This window comes from Trichinella spiralis (genome assembly GCF_000181795.1).
Source record: "Trichinella spiralis strain ISS 195 chromosome Unknown Scfld4, whole genome shotgun sequence".
Taxonomy (NCBI): domain Eukaryota; kingdom Metazoa; phylum Nematoda; class Enoplea; order Trichinellida; family Trichinellidae; genus Trichinella; species Trichinella spiralis.
Window position 1 is genome coordinate 11,083,637 of NW_003526943.1, and position 27,542 is coordinate 11,111,178.

The following is a 27,542-nucleotide window of genomic DNA, read 5'->3' on the forward strand; positions in this document are numbered from 1 at the left end:
GACATTTGTTTGTTGCTTAATTTTTCACTAATTTTTTTTACAATTTATTTGATAATGAATGAAATTGAATATTAATTTTTATAAATTTAAACAATGATAATCGTTGTTTATCGACGAATAAAACCATTTGTTTATGTGTTTGTTTGTCTGTTTAATGTACTAATGTTTAGTAATCTTGAACTTTAGAATTTTCAGTTGCATTAACTTTTCATTGTTGATCTACTTGCTCAATAGAGTAGATTTGATTTTCGATTTTGCAATATTTAAAAGCTATATGGCCGATCAGAAGCATATTAATTACGTTCATTGAAGATTGCAGGCGGTGAATTTGTGCACACGCAATTGTGCGCACTATGAAAACAGCAGCTGTCGAAGAATAGCGAGATATTTTGTCGCTGCTCACCGCCTTGGGAATTACATTTGCACACTGAATTATGCTATAAATGAAGAAATAGCTATGCGTAAACAAGCAACCAATTGTTGCAAATGCTCGCCTCCACCCCTCGCATACTGCTGTAACAACGTGTGAAACAACAATGATAAATTTGATGGTTAAAAAATCCATTTTTAATTTTCAAATGATTAGCCCAAATCGATGCATTTTTGTACACGTTGTAGTAAAATTAATCTTTGCCTCTGTACTCTTTGTACTCTTTTTTTCGACTCGTCAAATGTATCGCGAAGATTAATTAAAATTTTCCACCTAACCACGGTGATTAAATTAATTCGTTCAATGTTTTTGTAAAAACGCATTATGACAACTTGACAAGTGTATCTTCAATTATTGTAGAAAGCAGTAGCATTGTTTGGACAATGAAAACTAGAAATTTTGCTAAATTCATTTATTTTACACGTGAAATATATTCGATATGAAATGAATAATGTCGAAAGGTTGAATTGTACACAATTCAGTTGATTCAATCAATATTGATAGGAAAAAAAAGAATTACTGATTTTGTAAATTAAAATACATTAATCAATCAAAGTGAATGAAAAGCATTTTACATCAAAACAAAAAGAAGTGAATGTTCAGTAATAGTAGAAAAGAAAAATAATATTCTATGGACAAGAAGCATCTCTCCTGGAATAACAATCGAAATTTCGATAGCACAACCCCGATGATTTTATAGCAAGCACTGGTAAAAGTTGAAAAATAAAATAATAATAATAATAACTGATAAATGTTTAAACTGTTCCAGATATCGCATCTTGACCGTTTCCGTTTTGTTGCTGATTTTGAGAGGACGCCTTTCTCGGATAAAGTACACCCTGCGCTTCGAGATGTTTTCTCGTCAAAAAACTTCTGCACAATTTTATATTGAAAAATAAAAAAAATTTGCATTAAAAAGAAAACCCACCGAACACTGGCTTGAATCATCACTGCCGCTTCTTCTGGTGACAAGACGCGTTCGGGGCGCGCATCCATGCTCATCGACCGTCCACGTTCTGGATGCAATATTTCGTTATGATTGTGGTGAATTTTTATTCCTTCTTGTTGAAGATGTTTTCTAGTCAAATATCCACTAAAATATTGGTGATCAAAATAAAAATTATTTTCAATAAACAAAACCTCACCGAATGTTAGCTTGTATTTTTGTTGCACTGCTTATCTTTACTGGATCAGAATCGCTTGAAAAAAAGAAATATTATAAAATAATTATTATTATCATCACAGATATTTATATTATTTACCCTTGCATGAAGTTGTTTTGCTGAATAGTTGCTTTCGATTCGACACTTTCCATTGCAGCAGTTTTGTCGTCTGAACTTTGCAAACCCAGTCGTCGAGCCTGTATGACAAAATTAAATCCTGTTCATCAAAATAGGCGCACTGTAACGCCCACGCGATTCCCAACAAAGCCTACCTCTTTTGTCAACGTGGTCTGGAATGCGGCGTACATTTCTTTATTGTTCAACGGATTGTCGTGCACTTCTGAAATCCACAATTGATATAAATTTAATAAATGCGAAGAATAAACGAGGAAAAAAACAGAATGAAAGCAAAAAGAGAGGTTTTAAGTTTGATTGATTGGATTTTTTTTAAGCTGAAAAATTGCAATCACCTTCTCTGACTTGAAGCAGCGTTTGAAAAAACAGTGCGCAAAACGAGCAGATATCTTGAGGACGATAGCAGAGCACTTCCCGTGCTAAAGCGACCAACAATGGACGCAATCCTGGCGGGATGGCGTTTTCTAAATCCACGGCCGATTGAGGCATCTGCACGTACGACAACGTCTATGATTCACCAATACTGAATTGACGTAGAGAGAAGCTTTTCAGTTGTTCTTCTTGTTGTTGTTGCTTACTCAAAAAAAAATAAAGCTATCAACGATGACGTCAACCAGACTGAATATGGATCAAAAGATGGTGTAACAAAGCTGTCAAACTGCTAGGGATAAATGTGAGGAAGCAATTTTGAAAAGAAAAAAACTGTTGGATAAAATTTGGATAAAAGGAGAGCCAATATGAGCAATCTATTCGACCGTCCAGCAAGCAAATGCTCAAGAGGAGCGATCGAAAAGTGAACATTCGTCAACTTCATCCATCGATCCAGAGCACACTGCAATCTTTGCTTGCTCTGTGTGCCTGCCGATGAAGCAGCAGCAGCAGCAGCAGCATCAACAACAATAATGATAATGATAACAATAACCGCAAATCCAACGGCAATTACTCAATTTGTGAAGATTGAATTTTCCATTTTTCAAACAATTCATAACTGAACTGTTTGTTATTCGATCCGATTTGTCATTAAACTTTAATCGATATTTTTATGTTTGTGCATCGAATATTATTTTACTTCATTTTTATGATATCTTTTCATTTATTGAAAACAAAATATTCAATTTTGCCACTGCAAAGTGTACAAATTAAACCAGTGGCGCATATTATTTATTACTGCATACGCTTTGGGCTAAATTCGAAAATCTGCTCTCCAACAGTGATGCAATGTTTGTAGAAATGAAAGTGCACTTAACAACAATATGAATAAATAAAATGTTTGAAAAGACCTACCACTTTGAGTATTGTTTATGCACTTTTCAATTTCAATTTTATTTCACTGCTATCAACAATTGTAATATTAAAAAAATTATTAAATCTTGATGAATATGACCATTTTTAATTTCAAAAATACAAAACAAGTAATTTGAAACTAGTAATGGAATTATTTCTATTTTTTTCGTTTAACAAAAGAAAGATCAGGTTGAAAGTTATATTTATAGCAAAAGCATTTGCTATTTTTAAACTCCTTTTCAACATGCTGTTATTATTATTATTTATAACAAGAATTTATTACAAAAATAACTTTACAAACATGTTCATTTAATTTTACAACTCTTTTGTCAAGTGTTAAACGTGAATAATGATCAAAATATTTTTTCAATTCAATTTGCTGTTGAAATTCTAACCTGCTAGTGGGAAAAACAAAAGTAGATTTGCATATTTTATTGAAACTTAAAAATTTAAATTATCAAAAAATTTTAAGTATCAATCAATCAGGCATTTTAGAAATTAAAAGACGCAAATTTATTATTAAGCTATACTATAAATAAGTGTTCAATTTTATATTACACAATTCTACCCCTCATGCAGATATGAAATGAAGTTTAATAATTTCTTATTAAAATGATGAATATTGAATCAAATGAAAATTCCCCGATTGAAATTACAATCCAGAGAAGCTGCAAAAACTAATTTCAATACACACTTTCACTTTTGCCAAATTATTGGGCATAAGTTGCAATTTTTATCAAATTCAATAATAAATTCAAATACATTAATGCAATGCAAAAATAGAAAAAATTTTTTTTATCAAATCAACATTATTCACTTGATGCAAAGTGTTTCATATCGTAATTGATTTATTACTATTACTGCTGCTGTAGTATAGACAAGAGATGTTTTAAAGATTTAAAAATTAAAATCGATTAATTTTTTTAAATTAAATTAATATAAAAAGTACAATTGATTAGATTTTCATTTGTGATTACAAATTAAGAAATCATTTTTCCAATTATTATATAAAATTATAATAATTTCATACTTTTGACAGACCTTCAACTTCTTCTTCGAATATCAATATGATTCTGAATTTTGAATTTATATAATGAAACACGTTTTTCCAGTTTTTCTCCATTTTGAACAACAATTGAAAACATCTTGCTATTTTTTATGCTTCATTAAATAATATTAATTTTAAAATGGAAAAATAAAAATTAATAATTTCTAATATAACAGTTATTGTCTTCTCACTTCACTTCGCAAATGTACTATTATATGACAAAAACGAACACATCCTTCGAAGTGCAATTATCTTGAATTTATATGATTTTATTAAAAATAGAAACAACTATAAACACATAAATGACGGACAAAAAACGTTGCATTTCATATGATGATAATGATACGATCGAATATTTTCAGTTGAATTTGAAATTTTTTAATGCCTTTAATGCATAATACTTTTATTTGAAAAATTTTACGTCTGATAATTTTTCTGCTTTTATTTTTTATTATTTCGCCAATTTCTCCATTTGAAATAAAAAGATTTACTGACAATCCAAAAGATTTTGTTGTTGATTGAAGTTCATTTTCTTTTGAACATTGCTTTAAACATATTTTACTTTAAAATTAAAATAATTATTAACAGACATCTGAAAATGTTGAAAATGAAAATAACAAAAATGTACCAAATAAGAGAATCAAATGAAATGAAAAGAGGAACGTCAAAAGTTCATCTGACACTAATTTTACCTGACATTAAAAATGAAAACCAATTTCTTTTATTTTTAAAATAATCACACTCTGTAAGTAACAATTAAATTAACCATATTTTATTATGACTGCCTCGATGAAAAGTAGCATTTCACTAATCCGCCCGTTCAAGCGTAAAAATTTCTCCTCTTGACTAGAATTAAATTAAATGTCATATACGGAAATTGTTTATACATTTCAATTAACATATTCACTGACATATGTGACAACTGAAAATGACATCTCGTTGCAAATTCAATCTGCAAATATGCGACAACTTTATCTGCAATAAGCACTGATTTTGCAAAAAAAAAAAAGCTTTTAACATATTGACACTTTTTTTGAAAAAAAACCATAAAAATAATTATTTGTTCTGAAATAATATATTGAATAATAATAGAAGAAAACAAGCAATTTTTTGTTCTTTTGTAAATATTAATAATTATATATTTGGATTAAAACTACAAATTATGAAAACATTTTTCATTAAACGTTTTTTATTGGAAGAAAAAGCAAACAATATGCTTACTTTGAAGCAGTTGAAAAAGCGGAATAAGATAAAGTTGAAGATGAATATGATGATGATGATGTTTGCTGCCCAGGTGGTCAAGTTGGCTATTTTTTCAAATGTGAAAATATGCTGAAAAATGTTTTAGCAACAACAAATATGATAATATAATGTCGAATCAAGAGAGACGTCTGCAAGCTGATCAGAGCTGCATCCAGCTGCGAGACTGCAACTGATATGCAAGCAAGCTTGATACTTGTCGACTTTGGAACTTGAATGTCGTAGTAATTGCCTTCCAATCAGAATCATCATCATCATCATCTTCGTCTTCCACCTCCCCCATCCTGTCAGCAACTTATTCAACAATAGCAAATTGCCTTCTGACGCATAAGCTAACATGATTTTTTTAAATAATAATTAAATGAAAAAATGTATATGTAAAAGAAAAAGAAGATGATGATGATAAACTAGAATATATATATCTATATAAAGGCAACATGAGGGGGTGGAGATGATGATGAACAATAATAAAAAAAATTAAATTATTATTTTGTGAAAATATTGAGATGAGAAAAATATGAAAAAAACAAATAATACATTTTAATTGAAACTTTCCAAAATGTGAGTGAATCGATTTTCAGCAAAGCACAATTCTATTCTCAATTGTACTTTAGAGTAATTTCATAAATCGAACCCTTTGCAAATGAGCGATTTTCAAAAAAAAAACAATTACCAACCAACGCACGCTTTAATTCACGTTGTAAAATTGATGTAAACATTTTCATTTTTCAAAAATTATTCAATACAATAATATTATTAATTAATTACAATTATATTTATACATTCATTTGTTGACATTCGAAATATCGATCAAACTCTGCCATCTTTGAAAGTAGAAAGTAATAATAGAAGATGTAGAAATAAAAAATTTATCAATGAAATTGAGATGTAGAAATTTACATCCACCTACAGTTTATATTTTTCAATTTCATTCTCAACGTAACAGCATATGAAATACATTCAAATTAAAAAATCATTTTTCATATTTGCTGAGAAAAAATATGCAAATAAATATATATATGTATACAGGGACGTTGGCACCTCTAATTTATAGAGGAAGCGTGGATAGAGTATCCAGAAAATTTATCTGGGATCCAGAGGATGGACATAGTGAAAGTTGCATAAAATTCTTCCCAATGGAGAAGGGAGGCCGCCCATGTCGCCTTATCAACGATATTTTCTGTATATTTCATTTCTGAATTGCTTCTCTCTCTCTCTTTCAACGGTAACTGATGTGATAAATTTGACATTTTTTCTTTGTGAAAAAATAATACTTGAAATTTTAATCACTCGTGCAGACTTCTTTTAAAAATTATGGATACTATCATAAACTGCTCAATATTCGAATATATTCAATATTAATAAAATTTTCACTTCAATAACTTATTTCATTCCTTGTTTGAAATTTTGCTTAAACAAAAATTTCAAAACTTTTGACGCTTTTATTTTTAAATTTACTTTACGAAATAATTAAATTTTAATTGAAAAAAGTACTATTTAATTGCTGCTTTTGCTTGAAAATAATTATCATATTTCAGAAATAAGATCCACACACAACATTAACTCTGATCATTAACATTTAAAAATGCATTGATTATTAAGTGTCCAATTGGATAATAATTCAACATCAAATACAACGCTGATTTAATTTACTCGCATATAATTGTGATCTCTTTTTGTTGAGTGGAATACTTTTTTCACTCTCGATAATAAATTTTTAGCCATATACAAGCTCAATTTATTGATTTTTGAAGAAGCTGTTAATGTCAGCAATGTCTTTGTAAAACAAAAGCAAAATTCAGTGGATTAGTAATAAATAGGCTGTTTAATTTAATCATTTGCACTATAATACTTGTCTGTAAGCATATCTTTGCTGATGTGCATCAGTGCATTTCAATTAAAAGAGTTCGTCAGAAAATAACAAAATCTACAAGTAATTAAGAAGAATATTTTATCAAATTTTCAGTCTATTTTCATTCTAAATGATGTAAAGTATTAATACATTTCCTTTAAAGCATTCAATCTTTTTACAATTCAATCTTACACCAATTCTATTACATGTTAATCGAAACGTATTTTACACAAATCTATTGTTAATCTCAAATAAATAACTCTGCAATCTGTTGTACAACTGCTATGAGAGCTGTTCCTTATTAATAAGTAAAATTTCATTAAATAGCATAAGTATTAAAGTTATTACAGTCTTTTTTGTTTTAATGCGTACTTTTCACAAAAGCTCATTTATTGCAAAAACTACCACGATTAATAGCTTATGATGTACTTTACATTTTATGATTGAATTTAGATTTGATGAGCACTTCGCTTAATTAGTGTTAAAATTTACTGTCAAATAAAAAGCATAAACAGATGCCATTACTTGTTAGTTTTATGAGAACGTTTTGATCATCACATATAAAACAAGAAGTACTTCAAAACTAAATAAGACAACATTTTTATAATCTTAAAGAATTTTCTTTCGAAAAATTCTGACACTGCTGTTAGTATAGTTTCAAATTTAAAAATTTGAAATGACTGTTAAATATTCATATTATAACGGAATATTTATGCGAAATATGCTCAAGAAAACAAATCATTAAATATACTTCAAGAAAGATAAACTCTGATTTAATATTAATGAGTTATAAGGTTATAAGCCATCTTATAAAAAAATGCCCACTTTCTTGATATGATTTATGAAGCTAATATGAAAAACAAAAGAAAATTACCATATTAATCAATCAAAACTTTCTTAGATTACGGTAATCTATTTCAATTGTAGAATAAGTAGAAAAGAAGAAAATTTGATTAAAATTATTGAAAAATGGATTTATTAATGTATAAAAAAATTTAAAATAAAAATAATTACTCAAGGAAAATGGATTAAATAAATTATCTGATTAATATTTTGATAAAACTACAGCAAGTTAACAGATATTCAAGTAACATTTTGTTTACAGTATATATTTTTTATTATTTTGATTTTTAATTTGTTCAGTTGTTCGTGACTGTTGCTGTTTATGCGTTTAACTAAATGGAAATTGTTCTTCAATAACGAAGATAAAATATTTTTAGTAAGTGTGCATTGTCATGGCACAGGTCAATACTTCAAAAGCAAAGAATAAGTACAGAAACGTGAACAAACGAAAATTCAAAAAGTTTAATTGGAAAAGAAAAGGAAAGAAAATTAACCACGAATTTGCAGGTGATAGCACGGGTTATTTCACCGATGATGAGTCAAATATGAAAAATGCGGCATTATCAAAGTCAGGAAAGAAGAACAACGAGCAGAATGTGGAATTTGGAGCTGAAAAAAAATTTGTCTATGACCAAAGGAAAACTGTCTCTGATAGAAGAAATAAAAGCATAATGAGAAAAGAAGAAAGACGATTGCGACGAACAAAAGTGAAGATGAAGCAAACGGTATGCTGCAGTGACTGCTTATTCATTGCACTTTATTGGTATTTTCTTTTTTGTAACAGCGAAAAATGATTTTGTGAAATTCATTGTAATTTTTATTGTTTTTGTTAAACATTATATGATTGTGATATTGTTAGAATGACTTTTTGAAGCACTGATATATTTCTATTATTAAGGTGTGTTATTGTTGCCGAAAGAAAGGTCATACGTTAGCAAATTGCGAGAGAAACAATGACACCCAGAAGCTGGGTGTTTGTTTCAAATGTGGTTCTTTAGAACACACGTTGAAAAATTGTAAAAGCAAAGCAAACGGTAAATATATTTTTCACTCCAACTCACATTAAATAAATATATATATATGAGTGATGGCTTGCAGGATTACCGTACGCATTTTGTTTTGTTTGCAATGGTCACGGACATCTTGCAAAATCATGCAAAGAGAATCCTAATGGAATATATCCAAATGGTTTGTAATATAATTGAAAAATAGCAGATGATTTGAAATGAATTGCAATTTTGAATATTATCAGGTGGTTCGTGCAAGAAGTGTGGATCAATTTATCACTTGGTAAAAGATTGTGAAGCAAATAACAACGAAAGTTCCGGTAAATATTCCATTCAGTTCAGTATTTTAAATGTTTAAACTTTCATTTATGAAGTTGTCACAACTTCGAAATTTGAAACTTTTGAAAGCGCCGATGCTGATCTAAGCCTGACTAATTTCTGGAAGAAGCCCCCGAAAAGAGAAAAGATTGTTAAATTTTAAAAATTAGCTATTTAATGTTTCTCTTGTTGCGAAATAAAAGGTGCATTTTTTCTGTTGTTTGTTCCATCACTTTTGAAAAACGATCTTTTCCACCAGTTGACGATGATTTAATACTGCGACATTTTCAACGTTTCTGCAATATGCAATGATTTAATTTGTGTTTTTACAATTTCAATAGACAGTTCACGTAAAATATAGAAAAAAAAAGAAAGCACAAGCGAACGAAATTTTCACTTATGGCATGATTGAATGGGAACAAAATGCCAGCAAAAGATAATCTAGCCGGATTTGCACGGAAGAAATAATCAAAAAGCAAAATGATTTTTTAATTCGTTCATTCATTCGTTGGTTGGTTGGTTCAGAAGCATTTCCGATGCACCACGCGTGCGCCCTCGTCTTCGTATTCTTTTTTCGAAATCCACATCTTGCGAAACGTATCCAAACTGGCCAATATGGAACCGCCGATCCAAGTGGAAAACAGACGTTCTTGGGGCGCGGTGATGCGAATTTTTATATCCTTTGGAGCGAGACGCTTCACCTCGTTCAACAGACGATCCCCGAATCCTGGAAAGAGTGTACTACCGCCGGACAGGATGATATTCTGGTACAATTGTCGGCGCAGTTCGATATCCGATTTCTGGATACAATAGGCTAGACATTCATGAGCACCTTCACACTCTTCGCCGATGAAATCCGGACGAAACAGAACTTCCGGAGCTCGAAATCTGCACGGTCCCAGTACCACCGTACTTCCGTCCGGTAGCATGTATTGCACCTGAAGTCACTTTTTCCAATGAATATACTGTTTGGTGAAAGGAAAATATTAAAATTTCCACAATCACCTTGTCCGAACTGCCCGTGTCGTCTCTCTGCGAATCGGTAGAAACTTGACAGATGCGTTCTTTGATTGTTCGAACAATTTCAAATTCAGAGCTGCGGTAAAACTCCACACCCTCTTTGCGTAAAAGCAGGCGCAGCAGACGAGTCACATCCCGTCCTGCTATATTTGTCCGAACTATACTGTGCGGCAGGGCAAAGCCTTCGAATATTGGTACAGCATGCGTCACACCATCACCACAGTCCAAAACAACCCCAGTAGTTCTTCCTTGAAAAAAAAACAATATACATAATTAGCATTACCATATGAACAAGAATGATAGAGTAATGAAGAATACCAGTGGAATATAAACTCAGAACTGCTTGCATTGAAATATACAATGCAGGTACGTTGAAGGTTTCGAAAAAATATTCAGCAGTACGTTCTCGGTTCTTGGACGGATTCATCGGTGGCTCGGTAAGTAGAACTGGATGTTCTTCTGGAAAAGTTTGCAGCTGATCTTTGCTGTACAAATGTTGCCAAATCAATTCCATGTCGTTCCAATTCTGCACAATCCCGTGTTCCATTGGATAACGAATGTTCAACAGGCCGCGATATTCGACTGCTTTGGAACCTGCAAAACAACACCTCTCCAATTCCGCTATATTCATACAAAGTTCAATGCAAACTGCTGCTTGAACTTTGAAGCTGGCAGGTGAAATTTACAAATAGATAGATATTCTCTCCTTCAACTGATTCATTTTCAGACGATTCACTCATACGCATATGTGGCCAATCTGCATATGTAGATTAAAATTTTATTTGAACATTTTATCATTTGAAGAAGCATTTTCTCACATCAACCGAATCGTTTTTTTTAAAGTTATCAATAAAATGAAAGAACCAATAGATCAATTCGGTGAAAAAATTAGTTTGCGGTGGAAACAATTTGATGAACCGAACCTACCACATACATAATAACCAACAAATAAACTAAACTCCATTCAAATATGCAATTAAATAAGAGCATTTATTAAACAAATAACGCCTTGCAATTTCCTAAAGAAGAAACCAAATTTTTGCAATAATAAATCAGCAAGTTGTCAATACACTGACACATGCATATCAGCAATCTGATGCTCAAGCATCCTATGCTTCAAAATAAAAAGATTTCCAAAATAAACACTTACTTTTATTTTTATTCATAGATTTTCACCCAAAAATAACTCATTTCAAACTCAATTCAAAAATAAAATATAAATTCATATGAAGCTTTAAGAATTCACATGAAATTTCAATACAAAATCTATAATTATTTTTTCAAAGTTAAAAGAAAAAGAAGATATTAAGCATTAATTTCATCAGTTTATCATCATCATTATTATTATTATTATTCTCAGAATTTTAAAATCAAACATAATGTATACGTCTGATTAAACATCAAGTAACGCAGAAGAAAACCTGTCATTAGAACCAGAATTCTTTACATTACAAAGAAAAAGATGAATCATTAAACAATATAAAATCTTTAAACAACTTTATATCTCATAAATATACTTTTTTTACTGAAAAATATTTAAATAAACTTTACAATCAGAGATTAATAAATTTTGTTTTTAATTTTTAATTAGATAAGAAACATTAAATACTTACCAATAAAAACGTTGCCTTCTAATGCACCAGCCATAACCCGTACATGCTTAGGTCTTCCAACATAGTTCGGAAAATGACATTTCGGTGCCTGGTCTCCGGCAAAGCCAGCCTTTATTGTACCAGATCCATTGTCAATTACTATAGGTTGATTAGCAATCACGTCGTAGGAATTCATATTTCTTCTGATATTATGCAAAGCTTACTAAACGAAAACATAATGTAATACTGAAAACGGATGCTTATAAAATAGTTACGAACTGCAACTGAATTGAATTTTACTATAACTTCATACAGAAAAATATTACAAAGAATGTATTTAATCAAATGAATTTCAAAACAACAATAACGGTCTACATTAAAAATAATATAATTTTACATTACATTAATAATATAAATAAAGTTTTTCAAATATGCTTATCATTCATTTAAAATGTAATGTTAATTTAAAATTATTTCAGTTAAATATACATATGCTAATAAAATAATTATTACCTTCAGGTTTTCCTAAAAAAGTAATAACTTTCTAATATCATTCACACTAATTTTCAAAAAGCTGTTATCCAAAACCGTACAAACAATTTTCAGCATAACATTACTGTACTTTACATGAATATAAGTAGATAACATACTTTTTTACAAATGAATATACAAAGCAGTGCGTATTAAAATTTCACTTCAAATTAATGTAAGTGAAAAATGAATTAAACCTGATGGCGAAAAAATTTATTTTTAAATTACTTTTTGATATACAGAAATTGTGACGACTACATCGTGTTACATTTTTAAACTCTTCTCGTTTACTTTCAAATTAAGTATGCAAACCATGTCATGAAAAATTAAAATCTAAAATGAAACTAAACTATCATTTGTTTTCAAAATAAATGTTACATCGATTGCCATTTACATACAATGAATTGCAACGTATATTGAAAGAATTTTATTTTACATTTTTAAATTTAGTATAGATTGTCCATTTATTATAAAATATAAATTATATACAACTGCACTTAAATCCACAAATGATTTATAATAAATACAATTAAATTATGTTCACTTCTTTTGATCATAGTACTGTTTTAAAAGAAAAGCAAGTACATGTGCTGCTTTAATCGTATTACTGTATATCTTCAACAAAATTTATTTTTTGAGGTGATGTCACCTTTTCGCTAATAATTTTAATGCTTTTATTTTTGATAAAATTCACTTTTGAAACCTCGAAAAGTTTGCGCAGTGCTTGTATATGTTATTTATGGAATTTTAATGTTCGGCTTGTCGGCTATTCTGAATGAAATTACCCACCAGCAATGCCCGTTGCAATAATCAACTTCTACTGCTTTTGTTAAAGTTTTATGAATTCCATTTTTCGCAGTTGTCCTTCAAATTCAGTAATATGTGTATTACACAAGCTTGGAAAACTAGTACACTCAACCCTCAACATTCGCGGTATATGCATTTACTGATTTGCATGTTAAACATTGATTTGTTTATAAATTTATATTTTTTTATTCATTCAATTGAATGCATAGAAGTCTAAATAGTGGGTGTGTTCCTGCGTGCAATCTTGGCAGACTGGACTGCCCGGCGCCTCTTTTTTAAAAAGCTGTTACTGATGGCCATTTCTTCCTTTTTTTTCATTTCTTCCAGAAGTCGGTGATATGGTTCCGCAGCTGTTTTCAAATCACGCTTGAACTTAATGGCACGAACCATATCTGAGTCCATTTCAAAAAGTTTTTCTTCCACCTGCTTAAGCGTATGCAGAATTTCCGCAAGTCCTTCCAAGGTTAATTTTTCAGTTTCATCTGTTGCACTGTCGTCATCGGCATCTTTGTCTTCATCAGTCGCAATCATCTCCATAAGTTGTTCGTCTGTAAGTTCACTTGTGTGAGATTCAATTAGCTGTATGACTTCTGATTCCTGCAAGTCTTTGAAACCATCGGCATCCACCTGATGAGCCAATGCGACAGTCATTTTCACCGCGCGTGCCTCTTCATCAGCAGGAAGAAATGTAGTTTTTGCATTTGAGCAATCTGGCCATAGATTCCGCCAACACGCGTTTACCGTCTCAACTTTCAATTCCGTAAAGGATTCCTTAATGTGGCACAGACAATCTGCAATGCTGAATTTTTTCCAGTAATCTATTACTTCCAAATTGCTGTCCTCATCCATGGCAGCAACAAGACGAGCCATAGTCCTTCTAGTGTAATAAGCCTTAAAAGTCTGAATCACTCCCTGGTCTAATGGTTGGACATGGGAGGACGCATCTGGAGGAAGGTAAGCAACATCCACATTTTCGCTCTCAAACTGTAAATTTTCTGGATGATCAGTTGCGTTGTCCAAGATTAGCAGTACTTTAAATTTAAGGCCTAAGGCACTAAGGTACCGTTTCGTTTCCGGGATAAAACAATGATGAAACCAGTCCAGAAACAGATCTTTTGTCACCCAAGCCTTCTTGCCATGCATCCAGTGCACGGGAAGGGATTTACTGTCAAAGTGTTTTATAGCACGGGGACTCGCAGTTTTGTAAATTAGGCCTGGTTTTACCATGTGGCCTGCTGCATTGCAACAGAAAAGCAAAGTCATCTTATCTCTCTTTGCCTTGAATACTGAACGATGGTGCTGTTCCTTCCCAATAAATGCTCTGTCAGGCATTTTCTTCCAAAAAAGGGTTGATTCAGCTGCATTAAAAATTTGTTCAGAACAGAACCCCTTTTCTTCGATCAACTGTTTTAGCTCTTCAGGATAAGAGGATGCTTTGAACTGATATGCAGAAGTAGCTTCTCCGGACATCTTCACACTGCGTAATGAGAAGCGACGTTTGAAATGATCTAACCAGCCTTTGCTGGCTGTGAATGTGGAACGACTACTTGCGCTTGTTTCTGCTTGTTTGAAATGCCCATACAAGACTCGTGCCTTTTCTCGAATGACATTGGAATCGACCGGTACTCGCTTTCTTCGCTGATTCTTCAACCATATGTAAAGTGCATTTTCCATTTTTATGATGGCCTTTTCTCTAACTTGCGAAACAACTTTTGTAGTTAACGGCGCACATAAAGTAAAGGCAGCACGAATAGCCTTCTCATTTTTGTTAATGTAGCGAACGGTGCTTTCATTTATCCCAAACATTCTGCCTGCTGCTGCGAAAGACATTCCACCGTTGAGTTTATCCAGCAGCTTTACTTTCTGCTCAATATTCATTACATTCTTTCGTCGCTTTAAGCGGCAAGCGGAGACAGAAGCTCCTTTATGACTCATAACAAACAGAAAGATGGAAAAAGCAAATGGAAAGACCAAAGTTCAACATGAAACAAAAACTACTGGTAGTAAACTGACAGTACCTGAACAAAATGCAGGCATAATCCATTATATGCGACTACAGTGTCATCATGCATTAGGTATTTACTCAAATTTTGCATTATCCCCACGCTGCGTTGGACTGTGCTAGCATGGAAACGCATGTTCTTTACTTCCAGATATGCTTTTTTAATCGTGGGACCAGTGTTACCGTAAACCAACCTCCCGTTCGCAGCGCCTCTTTTCGGTTAGCCGTGATACTTTATCTTTTTTATCTTAACAGTTGTAGCGGTTAGTTAGCTTCCTAGTTTGATTAAGTCGATATCGCTAATGTTACGGAATCAACCTTACACTGAACCTGCAGATCTACAGTATCCATACACAATCGATTCTAAAAATGAGATTTTGTTTTTTGAGGGTTTTGAAACCGAAAAATGTTGAGGGCCGACTGTATAAACAATAAAAGTAAATCCATAAAATTTTATCAACAAATATTTTTTATTTGTAAAAATAAAGTGCAAAAACAATACACATAAGCAAGCGCACAGAGACCATAACGTCACCAACAATTGACTAAATTATGAAAAACTCAAGTTCTAATGCACTTAAGTTCTACGACTCAAAATTGCTTGCTTGCTTATTTGCTTAAAATTAATTTCTGGATGTGCTATTCAGTTGCACATTTGTTGCTTTTCGAGCATGTATTAAGCTCGCGATATTTTTGCCTTTTAATCGGAGCTGGCCGTCCGCAACCGACTGCTCAAGTTTGGCCATGATAGGCCTGTTGTATATGAGTACTGATTAATGCGTGCAATCTTTATTTGTAATGACAACACAGTAATAAGATATATATATTACGCTTAATATTGAAAATTGCATATTATTGATAATAAGCAGCTGCCCTTGCCTATTCTTGATAATAGGCAAAAGGATTGCCTAATATGAATAATGGGAAATATTTGCGTAATGTCGAGAATATGCAATAAGCTTTTGCTTAATATTGAAACGACGGTTCACGAGTTACCCTGTACGTTGAAATGCTTTTATTAATGATATTTGTATTTATTGTTAGAAACAAATGTATGGTGTGATGTTTATACATTTTTGCATGGCTTCCCGGGATGACAACGAGAATTGCATAGTAGTCTTTTTCTGCTGCAATTGCATCGACGAGATGAGTAGCCGGATCAGTACATGCATTTCACATATCCTTGGCCGCCCGTATCTTTAGGTACTGCTGTTCTAAGAAAAATTTCAGCGTCAGGTACTTCATCAATTGATAGTAAATTTTCTGATATGACTTGTAAATCGGCAGCTGCAAATTTGGATGACAGTGTACAACCTTTCGCATTCGCATAACAATGAGCACAACCTTTTTGGAAGTGGATCCAATTACAAAGAAAAAGAGATGGAACAGGAAAGCAAAGCGGTTGACTGGCGTATCAGTGCCAGGTATGGTAAACAAGTACAATTTGTATATGGGTGGCGTAGACTTAGGCACAGTGCTGGTATCACTGTACAGGATTGACTATGGAAGTGGCAAGTGGAGCAGAAGAGTATTCTTCTGGATGGCTAACAGTGCGGCAACAAATTCAGGGATCCTGTACAAAAGAAACTGTGACATGAGAAAAGTCCCGTCGCGACAACGAATGGACCTACTGACATTCATCAGTAGTGACTCAGAATCTCTCTTGTTGACTGGAAAGACCATCCAGAGTCGCAGAGGTCTCCCGACCTCTTCCCAGCAACAAGAAGACCTTTGTGGACCGTCGCGAAAGAACCCAGCTCAGAGAGACATTCAGGAAAACGCCAGAAGAGATCAAGTTGGCTAATGGTCTGAAATGCAAGCCATTCGACCACGTTGCCGCGTCTGTTCAAAATCGTCGCATATATACTGTACAAAGTGCATGGCATTTTCATTTTTCTCAGAAAGTACAAATTGCTTTAAGACATATATCACTGTTGATTATTTTGAATAAATAAACAGCTGACTTGCAACTGATGATACATAATAGGCGAAAAAACATATAAACACGGAATTTTGGATGCTGCCCAGTATGCCAAATTTGACATGGTTGAGCAAAAACCATAAAAGTTATCAAATTTGCAGACGATTTTAGAAATATTCTAGTGGTACCATATTACACACTGCCCCACGAGTTTCAATTTTTTTGCCAAAAGAAAATAATTCAAGACCTAAAAGATTAAAAGAAATTACACTATTTCGCATTTTATTTTAAAAAAGCATTATTTTTAAAAATGGGAAATGTGATTATTTATGCTCATATAGGGTAATTTAGTGGTAGTGCACCCATATTCGGGAGTACTTTGATAAAAAACAATCATCCAATCACTGATCGAAGCTGAGTAGCTAATCAAATGATGTAAGTCAGTCACCAATTACCGATCTTACGCCGAACAGCCTATCAGCGAACAGCCAATAAAAAGAAGAGGTCATGTGGGGAACAAAAGCGGGCGAAATCGGAATAGGCTGGCTACAACATTTCACTTTTTTTATTTGTTAAAATATTTTTTAATTATGATAATTTAAAAAAATTTTATATTCTCAAATTCATATTAAAATTATGAATATTTCATTTTAGCAGCTTTTATCAATTTTAATTTATGTTCCATTTCTCTATATTTGATTTTTCGAATTTTCATTATTTTTAAATTATTATATACCTATTCTCATATTGCAGGTACTTCTTATGTTACACAAAAATAAGTTGCTAATGACAACATTTCAGCAGTTTGTGTCATTTACAAATACACAGCTATCATCTTTCTCCTGTTCAATATTTCATACAAGGAGAGTAATCAGTTTTACAGGTTAAGTAGTAATATTATTGGTAATAACATTGTTGCAAATGTTGCTTCTCTACATTCTGAAGCATATTACAGAGAAAAGATGCTATACAATAAATTGTTTAACACCATCAGAAAAATATTTCAAATGGAAAACAATACAATTCACAGCTTATTCGTGCTAGTTAGCACAAATTTCTGAAACAGAATTGCTCTTGTCAGTTCTAAAAGTGTTCAGCTTTTAATGCAAATGTAAAATCAACATTACCACTGAGTAAATATTTGATAACGTTGCTTAAAGTTTTGTATCAACATCCCTTCGTGAATCATAGGGTATTTTTGTAATTTAAAAAATCGATTTGGATGCTAATATAAAATAAATTTCAAAAAATCACACTTGTGTGAATTTTGAATATGTTTGAATTTATGAACATGAATTATAACCAATATAGAAAAGAAATTTTTATACTTTTTTAGTTTATTATTATTTCTGAAATATTTGCAAAAAGAACAATAGAATCGGCCAAATGTTTTATTTTTGACTAAAAGACATTTCACAAATCAACCCTCAGTTAACGTTATTCCAAAACTTGTAATAAATATTGCTGCTATTTATTTTTGATTAATGATCATTTTTGAAAGGGTTTTTTCAATTCGTTTAAGTCAGTTTTGAATATGTGAGCAACTGGTCATTTTAGCTATTATAAGCCTGAAGCTGCTTTTTGTCGGTCGCCTTTTAGCTTTATTTTTGAAAAATAGCTCTACTGAAATTTATATAATAATCTATTCACTTTTGATTAACGACCGTTTTATAACAATTAATGTATTCCAAAACGAAAGCAGCTGCTCATATGCAAGCTGAGCATAAAATTTTCCCTGGCAACATGAGCATATGCTGATTTTTGAAAAACAATTCTTATGATCAATTTTGAATGACAGTTCTTTTCAGTGACGGTTTTAAGCTTAACAATTGTCAATCAAAATCAAAGCAGCAAAAGGTGTGCCCTATGGCGGCTCTTTTACGCTTTGCAAGTTTTGCAAATGAAATATACATTTAACAATTATTTTCAGGATTTGCTATTCAGTTGCACATCTGTTGCTTTTTAGATAAGCATTAATCATGACAGCTATGATGGTAAATTGCAAGAAGTTTTATGTAATAGATCGGAACGAATAAAATTTGCAGACAAAAGACATTATTTCAAAAATTAAGATCAGAAATTAGCTCGGATCTAACAGAACCTTGTGCATATATATATATATATTTCAACTAAAATTGAAATTTCAACTATTTTCGTAGATGATAAAATTTTTTTGAAATAATTTCAATATGAATTAGTACTACATAAATATAGTATTTAAACATACTTAAAGTTATAAAATTACTTTTACAATGATCAAATTAAAAGTAAATATTGCAAACATTCACAATTATATATTATCAGCTAGCATGTTGTTGAATCATGTACACAAATAAGAGATATTTTCATGTAAGTGAATCATGTGGGAAAACAATTCCGCCTAATTGATCAATAAAGTAAACGGATGTATCACACCCATAACAGAAAGCACGAGAAAAAATTGTCCCGAAGAAAAAATATTCCAAACTACATCTTTATATCTTTTACAAATATCTTTTATATTTTCACAGTAATGGTTTTAACTAGTTGTATAGGCTTTCACTTTTGTTGCAGTTTATTTTTTTGCTTTCCCAAGTATTATACGGAAAGGAAATGATACATTAAATTTGTATGCCTTTCAAAAGATTTTTCCAGTGTTAGAATGTTATCGGCTGTTCATTTATATGGTCTGCCTCCTTTTGCATATGTGGATGCATGTGCATTTTTGAAATAAGTCCATTCAATCGGAAACTTTACATTTCTAATAACTGTTCAGTAAATTACAACTGTGATGAATTATTTTTGAAAATTCATTAACTTTTCCAGCTACTGACAGCGAGGCAGTGCACTGTAATTTTAAGTTTCAGCATTGCAACTTGTTTTACTATTAAATAAATGAAAATTAAAATAAAAAAATAAATAATTTTTAGTTAAATAATAATTTTAAGTAAATTTTCAATTAGCAAATTTTGATTTTTCTAGTATTAACTAAATGTATTATTACTGTATGCTGAAGTGTTAGAAAAATTTAATTATTAAATATTTCATTTGAATTTACTTTACATAAATAAATACAGAAGTTTAATATTCATTTAAAAGCACTTAAGCTACTATAATTTAGAAAAATGAAAGAAGGAATTAATTCAGAAATATCGTTTATGTTTATTCAAAATTTAAAGTAGCTTCATTGATTTAAAAAAGGATTATTTTCTCTTTAATTTACAATTAATTTAATATTTTATCTGCATAAAATACTACTCGAAACATTCATTTATCTTTGAAAGATAAATATGAATATCTAAGGAGCAGTTTGAAAGCTTTCTCCTTTAATAAACGTTTCATGGCATTTTGGCGAACAGATTTCAAACTTTTTAGCTTCCTCTGCTTTACTGACGTAACATAGAAGTAAACAAAAATACAAGCAACCTAACAATTCTTTTGCTCATACTGTCGTGCGTTTTGTTGGTCACTTTCATTTGCTTGCTGCTGTCTGTCGAAGTATCGTTTGCATACTGCGTTGAACATAGTGTTGTACTCAACAAGATATTCGTCACATTTTAATTTGAGAACGTTGATCGTTGGCATTCTCATTGAAACTGGTACGTAAAACAAAATCATACTTCAAGTAATTGCAGAACATTATCAAAAATGAATGCAGAATTAATTTATCAAATAATTGCTTGCTTAAGACGTTTAATTTTATGCCAGTTTTAGAAATGAACAATACAATCCTTTATAATCTGTTTTTTGATTTTATTTGAACTCTTGCGTAATTGAAAAATTATACATTTCATTGCATCTGTATTTTTAAATTCCTAACTGAATCTTGTTTTTTAATAACTTTTATTTGAGTTTATGAGAATAGTTATTTGCTTTGAAATTTCTTCTAGGTTTTGATTTTTTGTTCTTTAGTGTAACAAGTGAATGGCTTGTCAACGACAGTGACTAAAAATATTCTTAAATTCGTGGATGATAATTAATAGCGGTGGTGTTATCAGCAGTGCAAAACAATTTTAACTACAGACTTCTGTTTATTAATGGGATTACGTTTCCACTTTCTTATCGATAATTTTGTAATTCTTAGTTTTTTGTAAACAGAAGGCGCACAGTTGATTGATTTCGTGATAAGTAGGAAAATAAAATTTTATGGAAGTTTTTTCTGGAATTGCTGTGTAAGATTTGGATTATTTGTTGTATCTTTGCGATAATTTCAATTTTAAAAATGAAAATTCTTTTAAAAAATACTTATTAAAATTAATTTAAAAAATTAAGAATAACACAAGTCGAACCATATTAAGATTTTGAAAGAATTTTCATTTGAATAAAACATATCACTAGTCAGACAAATGAAAAAGTATAAAAATGTGACTAGTTGCTTATTGAAGAAGCTTAACCGATTTGGCTTTGCAATGCGCAATATTTGCAGCTGTGTTGAAGAGTAGCATAGATTTGAATATTGGTGTAATATTGACATAATCATATTGAACAGTTTTTAATATGGGTTTTCAATAAACAAAAAATTTAATTTCATGGTGTTCAGAAGGTAGTGAAGTGCAGTAAATAATTTCATGTATACTGTTTCTTGTGTTTTTGTTTTTAATGTACAGTAAAGATCAGTAGAACATGATTATATGAATAATGTTTATATTCATGCAATAATTACTGTAGTAAATGATTAAAATGTTTTAAATATTGTATGTAGAGAAGACTAATGCTATAGCAGTATAAGATATTATAATTTAAGCTTTGCCAAAAGGTTAGTACTGATTCGTCTTTCAAGTTTTTCTGTAAAAATGTTGAAAAAATAATTGACATATCTAAAGATGATAATTTTATGAAGAAAAATTTAGTACAGTAGTTTTGATTTTCAAGTATATTATCTGTATTTAAGAAAGCGAGCGCAACGTTTTTGTTATATTTAGATGATTTAATATCGATTAAACTGAATTTCAGAAACGAATTTTTTACTTCATTTTTCATTTGAAATATGCAAAAAGATTCAGTTTTATATTTCTGCATTTATTTATAACAAAAAGGTAATATAATTAAGTAATTGAAAAATAAATATTAAAATGTAAATAAAAAGCGATAACAGTTTTAAGTGAACAATGAATTAAGAAAATAAATTGTTTTTCAGTTTAAATATTAAAATGAGTGGATTTCCTTATTTATCAACACATCCAGAAGCAAACCGCATAGATGTGTCCAACTCCACTGAAGGATTGGTGAGTTCCTCAAAAAGTGATACGAAAAACCTTTTACCGCTCAAAGAAAACAATGCGGAGAGTGGAATTTTGTTACGTATTGACAATTTGCCACCTCGGCTATCGGACTCTAGTTTAAAATCTTACATGTCTCATCAGTTGAAACCGTATGGAATGTTGAAATGGTTGAAGGTGATTGGTCACGATGAAAACCGATATTCTCTTGTTAAATATGTGAGGTAAATGAATGTATTTATTCTATTTGTAGCTTATAGAATTTTCTGAAATATTTTTGAATTAACTTCATTTAAAGTACTGTGTTTTCATTTTTGTTTTAATGCATTTTTTAAAGCAAATTTAAGATAAATTTATTATTTACTGAAGAATGAACTCTTATTAATAATTTTGTACCAAAGTTTACCAAAGATTTTTTTATTTCAGAGACGAGGATGCGATATTCGTTAGTAAAGAATTTTCCACACTGAATTTCTGTGGTAAAACAGCTCGCATTAAAATAATTCCAGAAAGCGAAGATTGCCCGGATAGTTGTTCAAAACCTTTGATCTACGATCCTGATGCAAAATCATATCTTTCGACTCGAACATTATACCTTGGAAATTTGAGAAATTGCGTTAGCAGGAGTAGTCTGAGAGCGTATTTTGAAAAATTCGGTCCTATTATTGTAAGTTATATTCATTAATGTTGGGAAAATGGAGTTGAATATAACATATTTTTATGAAGAAGGTAGACATTAAAGCTCAGGACACTCCCGTGACATACGGGTTTGTTGAGTTTGGCGACATTAAATCTGTTGTCTTGGCCATTCAACATGTTCGAGCGAATGGTCTGTGTGGCTGGAAAGATGTTAAGGTATGACATATTTTTATTTAAATTTTAATTTTTTAATCTGATGCTTTAATGTTTACTGATTTAATTTTGAATTTCATGCATATTATTTCAGTCTGGTTTATAATTTTTTAAGTAAAATTGTACTTTCAGAGATAGTTTATTACAAGTATAATTTATTAAAAATTAGTATCAAGATTATAAATTATTTTATATTAATGATAAATGATTTCTGTAGCATCCGCTTGAAATGTATCATAAACAGATTTGTCGATGTCAAAGCTTATAGTTATTGAGGAATTTTATAGATGATATATTTTTAAATGAGCGAAGATTATTATCTGTTGTTTATATGAAACGACAATATTTTGTTTCAGGCAAATTTTGGGAATTTTACTGCAGATAATAAGATTTGGATTGCAGCTGAAGATTCTAAGATCTCATTTGAATATGTAACGAGAAAATTTTGGCCCTATGCGCCTCATGTACTGGACATACTCTTCGAACCAGCCCTTAATCATGCTGTCATTGTTTTTGACAGTAAAGAAAATGCCAGTATTGCATATCAGGTAAATTTAAGCTTCGTTACAGTTTAGAACTGAATCAAAGATTTACGTTAAATAATAATTTGTTCATTGCGTGAAATATATGATGCAGTTCCTTTCTTCGTATTCAGTGATATTTGTTTCTTTAAGGATATAAAATCAAATCCAAACGATAGCCTGGTGGTAGATTATTGTTCTTCACAGCTGTATGATTCAATTTTTGAACGTATCAATAATGGACGTTCAGATAATCTCCCATCAACAAGGCAATCAGCAAAATACGAACATTTTTTACCTTTATTAATCATTTATCATTTTTTGTTTGCTTTTAGCTCTTCCATATCTCCTTCTGTTGATGATGGAAAGTTGGTGTAAGTGATGCTGAAGGCTTTTACCAAACAAAATTTGCATACTATTTTTGTTTCAGATTGGACGATAATAAGAAAACTGATTATGAAAATAATAAGCATTCTCAATATGATAATTGCAATCTCAATGCGAAAACAAGAGGACAGACTTCTGGCATGGTTTGTTCATTAAACTGATAATCTGACGTTGAATATTGTTGTGTTGGTTGTGTGTTTTCAGAATGAGCGTGTTGAAGATAACAAGCAAGCGCAATCGCGTGAAACGTCGCAAGCTAAACGTAAAGCAGAAGACCATTTGGATGTTGGTTTGCTCAACTTGACTGATAATGAAAATTATTCAAAAGAGGAATTAATGAAAATCAACAATTCAAAGAACAAAAAGCAGTAAATATCGCGTGAATTGTTTGTATTTATTCGTTCTGTTAATTGTATGATTTGTTTCCTTTTCAGCTTCTGCAAGAGCAATTACAGCACAGAAAATCAGGAAAATCAGTTTAATTACGCAGCTTCCGCTGGTGGTAATCGTAAAGCAGAAGGTGATGTGCTTATATTATGAATGTTGTATACTTGCGTGATGATAGTAGCTCCGGTGTTAGGCGTTCTTTGTTTGCACCTAAAAATTGTCCTCACTGTTAGAACATAACACTCTGATAAAAGAGAAAACTTTCACTAGATCAACTAATTTTCTTTACTATCCTGAAAAACGACTGGTGAAATTATAAAATTTAAATGGTTTGATATTATTTAAGGAAAAAAAATTGTTCGTTCGGCTTAAGGTTTGTGGCATAAATGTGGAGGTGAATGATGCAACGAGGGGCAACACGTGGAAGATTTAATGAATTGTCTGTTTGGATGCATTTTTCAAAAAATAATTTAGTTTTCGTTCACATTTTTATCGGATAGCCATTTGGAACTGCCGATTTGGTTGAAAAATTACATTATCAAATCAAATTATTTAATAGGTGCATTATTGTTATTTCAGTAATTTCATGTAGCGTGTAGAAAGTGCAAAGTTAGATATGAAGAGAATTGTTGAAAATGTTTAAAACAATCAAGCGAATACTAACAGTTTGGCACTGCATAGAATGTTTAATTTAAATTCTGAATTCAATTGGACAGAAGGTTTAAATTTTTGTTTATGATGTGTGTGGCTACATTTCACTATGTCCTAAGTTGTACAATTTTCGTACTCAACTGCTGCAGTTGCGAGAAATGAGAAAGTGAATTTTTTCTGTAGCTTTAGTGAATAAAGCAGAACCAACGGTGAATGGGTAACGGTTTTCCTGATTTTTGAAATTTAGTTTTCCCAGTTTGAACAGTCTGCAAATAGTAGTAGTGGTATTCTCGTCGAAATTGCCTGTCGTCTATCTTTTCCAAGTAAAATGCATATTTATTACCATTGAATGTTCTGCAACTGATAAACTTCATTTGCAATGCAATTTGTTGTAGAACTTTTGTGTTGTTCAGTCAGAGCTTGAAATGTATTATTATTTTTTTATTTTCATATTTTTTCCCTGTTATTAGTAGTATAACATTGTGCAGTTTATTGTTTCAGATACAACGTGCTGTGCTTTGAGTCCTCGAGGAATTTTTGCTGCAGACTTTCGAAATGTCACTTATGCAATGCCCAGTGGAGGAGGAAACGTGAATGCCGTTGCGGGATTTATACCACCACCGGGTATAAATGCAGCGTACTATCCTCGACCGGTGTCGAATTTTGCTTTTCCGGATGGGAATTTCTTCTATCCAAATATGTTTTGGCCTCATTTTTCTTCCACATTGATGCATCCATGTATAAATTTTGTTGCTGTGAAAAAAAGTTAAATAGTCGAATTATTATTTTTGATTTTTTAGATTGGCAAGTGCCTCAAATGCAAAAATTTTATCACATTTTACCTATATTTTATCCAAATGGAGAACGGCTGCCGGAAGAAGCCGTCATAGTGACGACCACGTTCAGCGCATCTTCCCTAAAAGGAATTTATGAATATTTGGCCAGAAAAAATCGTTCTCACTTTGTACTTATGACACGCAATTTGCTATTTTTTGTGGAAAGGAACGTGAATTTTTCTACCTATGAAGGGATTAACTCTGTTGTGCAATCCTATCAGGTAAATATATGGTATTTTCTTGTACGGATGGTATAGTTTTATTTAAATGGGGCTTTTTTAATAGTTTTATTTTACATTTATTTAGTGTTTTAAAGTAGATACTTTCACTAGTTTTGTTTTTAATCTTCATTTTTTTCAATTTCAAAACAAAATGCTACTGCTGCAGCATTATTGCTTCGATTATATTTAAAATTTTAAACTTGAAAATAATAGGTGTGGAAACTTTCTTTTTGTTTTTAAACTTTTGTGTGTTTTTAATTTTTAATATTCATTTAATATAATAACTGCTAGTGTGAATAGAAAGTATTTCACATATATATGCATATATTGTTTTGTGAATTTTAGTATTATCCAATTGTCTGGTTTGCGAAAACCTCCTTCAGAAATTTCAGTTGTGAAATTGCATTTCGATGCATTTATGGAAATTTTCTTGTGATACAGCAGGTGATGTCGGCTCTGGATGCGAGAACTGCCAGAGTACCAGGCTACAGAATGGCGTCTGTTATAATTGAAGAGATGAAGCCAGTGAAAGAAGCGAGCAAAGTATTCTTTCAGGTAATTTTAATTATTGTTCACTGGATTATTTTTAATGGTTTAATTTAAAAAAAATTTATTTTTAGGGAAACGACAGTGCAATTGCTATTTTACGAACTGATTGTTTCGAAATTGAAAAACAAGCTGTCGTGGGAAGCTATTTTGTTCAAACATTAGTTAATCCAATGATTGGTGGAGAATCAGTCGGTTTTTGTGCCACAGAAGAATTATCTGAAAATCAGGTTATTAAAATTTTTTTCTTTTTTATAAAGCACCGTTATTTTTTATTTTACTTTTAGAATAATTTTGTTGTTCACTTTATTCCACCGTTCGAATTTGTTCGTCAACATCTTTTTAACCAACATCCGACGGCATATGCCACTCTTCATTTGCACATTGCAAACTATTTGGTCTGTGTAATCAGCACTGTGGACAAGAGCACGGGCGGGAGTGGCAATGCAGACCAAGCTCATTCAATGATACAAAGCAGCCCACCACGAATCAACAATCAATGAGCAGCAGCGCACGATGCGCATTTGCTCCATATGCACAATATGACATTTTTTTTCTTTACAATTATCACCTTTCGAGTAACCTCTCTTTTTTATACTGCTTGAACGTAACTTGAACACCTCCTCATTGCTACGGTTTTTTTTCTGTTTTTGATCATTCTCCAAAATGTGAATGCTAATTAATGTGGTAACATTTTTGGGCAAATGGTTCCTAAAATATAGTAGTAGTA

The 27,542-nt window shown here is 31.3% G+C and overlaps 7 protein-coding genes across 7 annotated transcripts; 4 read left to right on the forward strand and 3 right to left on the reverse strand.

Moving 5' to 3' along the window:
- Positions 1–1,185: 1,185 nt before the first annotated feature.
- Tsp_06412 (putative IQ calmodulin-binding motif protein) lies at positions 1,186–2,217 on the reverse strand. Its single transcript, XM_003378476.1, has 6 exons — positions 2,064–2,217; positions 1,839–1,933; positions 1,693–1,790; positions 1,576–1,629; positions 1,359–1,523; positions 1,186–1,303 (listed from the first exon to the last, which is right to left on the reverse strand). Exons 1-6 carry the CDS (start codon positions 2,215–2,217, stop codon positions 1,186–1,188), a joined length of 684 nt encoding a protein of 227 aa, XP_003378524.1.
- An 18-nt stretch (positions 2,218–2,235) lies between these two features.
- Tsp_06411 (hypothetical protein) lies at positions 2,236–5,603 on the reverse strand. The gene is made up of 7 exons (XM_003378477.1): positions 5,517–5,603; positions 4,552–4,605; positions 4,257–4,312; positions 4,054–4,085; positions 3,408–3,452; positions 2,484–2,670; positions 2,236–2,305 (listed from the first exon to the last, which is right to left on the reverse strand). Exons 1-7 carry the CDS (start codon positions 5,601–5,603, stop codon positions 2,236–2,238), a joined length of 531 nt encoding a protein of 176 aa, XP_003378525.1.
- A 2,804-nt stretch (positions 5,604–8,407) lies between these two features.
- On the forward strand, positions 8,408–9,780 carry Tsp_06410 (zinc finger CCHC domain-containing protein 9). Its single transcript, XM_003378478.1, has 6 exons — positions 8,408–8,740; positions 8,914–9,049; positions 9,114–9,203; positions 9,268–9,342; positions 9,397–9,491; positions 9,682–9,780. Exons 1-6 carry the CDS (start codon positions 8,408–8,410, stop codon positions 9,778–9,780), a joined length of 828 nt encoding a protein of 275 aa, XP_003378526.1.
- An 81-nt stretch (positions 9,781–9,861) lies between these two features.
- On the reverse strand, positions 9,862–12,148 carry Tsp_06409 (alpha-centractin). Its single transcript, XM_003378479.1, has 5 exons — positions 11,974–12,148; positions 11,010–11,117; positions 10,679–10,954; positions 10,346–10,608; positions 9,862–10,278 (listed from the first exon to the last, which is right to left on the reverse strand). Exons 1-5 carry the CDS (start codon positions 12,146–12,148, stop codon positions 9,862–9,864), a joined length of 1,239 nt encoding a protein of 412 aa, XP_003378527.1.
- Positions 12,149–14,210: 2,062 nt separating this feature from the next.
- Positions 14,211–14,573, forward strand: Tsp_06408 (hypothetical protein). The gene is given in 3 exon segments (XM_003378480.1): positions 14,211–14,318; positions 14,350–14,463; positions 14,475–14,573. The coding sequence occupies 3 exon segments, from the start codon at positions 14,211–14,213 to the stop codon at positions 14,571–14,573; spliced, it is 321 nt and encodes a 106-aa protein (XP_003378528.1).
- Positions 14,574–16,625: 2,052 nt separating this feature from the next.
- Tsp_06407 (conserved hypothetical protein) lies at positions 16,626–17,096 on the forward strand. The gene has a single exon (XM_003378481.1). The coding sequence runs from the start codon at positions 16,626–16,628 to the stop codon at positions 17,094–17,096; it is 471 nt and encodes a 156-aa protein (XP_003378529.1).
- A 5,246-nt stretch (positions 17,097–22,342) lies between these two features.
- Positions 22,343–27,315, forward strand: Tsp_06406 (putative RNA recognition motif protein). The gene is made up of 12 exons (XM_003378482.1): positions 22,343–22,635; positions 22,838–23,078; positions 23,138–23,266; positions 23,620–23,811; positions 23,938–24,158; positions 24,215–24,314; positions 24,376–24,539; positions 24,606–24,691; positions 25,711–25,947; positions 26,010–26,266; positions 26,612–26,821; positions 27,100–27,315. Exons 1-12 carry the CDS (start codon positions 22,343–22,345, stop codon positions 27,313–27,315), a joined length of 2,346 nt encoding a protein of 781 aa, XP_003378530.1.
- The last annotated feature ends 227 nt before the right edge of the window (positions 27,316–27,542 follow it).

Bases quoted from the DNA above. Each gene is read 5' to 3' on its own strand.
- Tsp_06410 (XM_003378478.1), top strand. From the start codon at position 8,408: ATGGCACAGGTCAATACTTCAAAAGCAAAGAATAAGTACAGAAACGTG. The intron at 9,204-9,267 runs GTTTGTAATATA...GAATATTATCAG, and splicing joins TAATGGAATATATCCAAATG to GTGGTTCGTGCAAGAAGTGT. The intron at 9,492-9,681 runs GTTAAATTTTAA...CAATTTCAATAG, and splicing joins CCCCGAAAAGAGAAAAGATT to ACAGTTCACGTAAAATATAG.
- Tsp_06408 (XM_003378480.1), top strand. From the start codon at position 14,211: ATGGTTGGACATGGGAGGACGCATCTGGAGGAAGGTAAGCAACATCCA. The intron at 14,319-14,349 runs GTACTTTAAATT...TAAGGCACTAAG, and splicing joins TGCGTTGTCCAAGATTAGCA to GTACCGTTTCGTTTCCGGGA.
- Tsp_06409 (XM_003378479.1), bottom strand. From the start codon at position 12,148: ATGAATTCCTACGACGTGATTGCTAATCAACCTATAGTAATTGACAAT. The intron at 10,955-11,009 runs GTTTGCATTGAA...GTTGTTTTGCAG, and splicing joins GCTTCAAAGTTCAAGCAGCA to GTTCCAAAGCAGTCGAATAT. The intron at 10,279-10,345 runs GTGATTGTGGAA...AAGTGACTTCAG, and splicing joins ACACGGGCAGTTCGGACAAG to GTGCAATACATGCTACCGGA.
- Tsp_06412 (XM_003378476.1), bottom strand. From the start codon at position 2,217: ATGCCTCAATCGGCCGTGGATTTAGAAAACGCCATCCCGCCAGGATTG. The intron at 1,630-1,692 runs GTAAATAATATA...CTTTTTTTCAAG, and splicing joins CAAAACAACTTCATGCAAGG to CGATTCTGATCCAGTAAAGA. The intron at 1,524-1,575 runs GTGAGGTTTTGT...CCAATATTTTAG, and splicing joins AAAATACAAGCTAACATTCG to TGGATATTTGACTAGAAAAC.
- Tsp_06411 (XM_003378477.1), bottom strand. From the start codon at position 5,603: ATGGGGGAGGTGGAAGACGAAGATGATGATGATGATGATTCTGATTGG. The intron at 4,086-4,256 runs GTGAAGTGAGAA...TTCAAAATTCAG, and splicing joins TATAATAGTACATTTGCGAA to AATCATATTGATATTCGAAG. The intron at 3,453-4,053 runs GTCTGTCAAAAG...TAAATTTTTAAG, and splicing joins ATTCGAAGAAGAAGTTGAAG to TTTCAATAAAATATGCAAAT.
- Tsp_06406 (XM_003378482.1), top strand. From the start codon at position 22,343: ATGAGTGGATTTCCTTATTTATCAACACATCCAGAAGCAAACCGCATA. The intron at 23,079-23,137 runs GTAAGTTATATT...ATTTTTATGAAG, and splicing joins AAAAATTCGGTCCTATTATT to AAGGTAGACATTAAAGCTCA. The intron at 26,267-26,611 runs GTAAATATATGG...TGTGAATTTTAG, and splicing joins CTGTTGTGCAATCCTATCAG to TATTATCCAATTGTCTGGTT.
- Tsp_06407 (XM_003378481.1), top strand. From the start codon at position 16,626: ATGAGCACAACCTTTTTGGAAGTGGATCCAATTACAAAGAAAAAGAGA.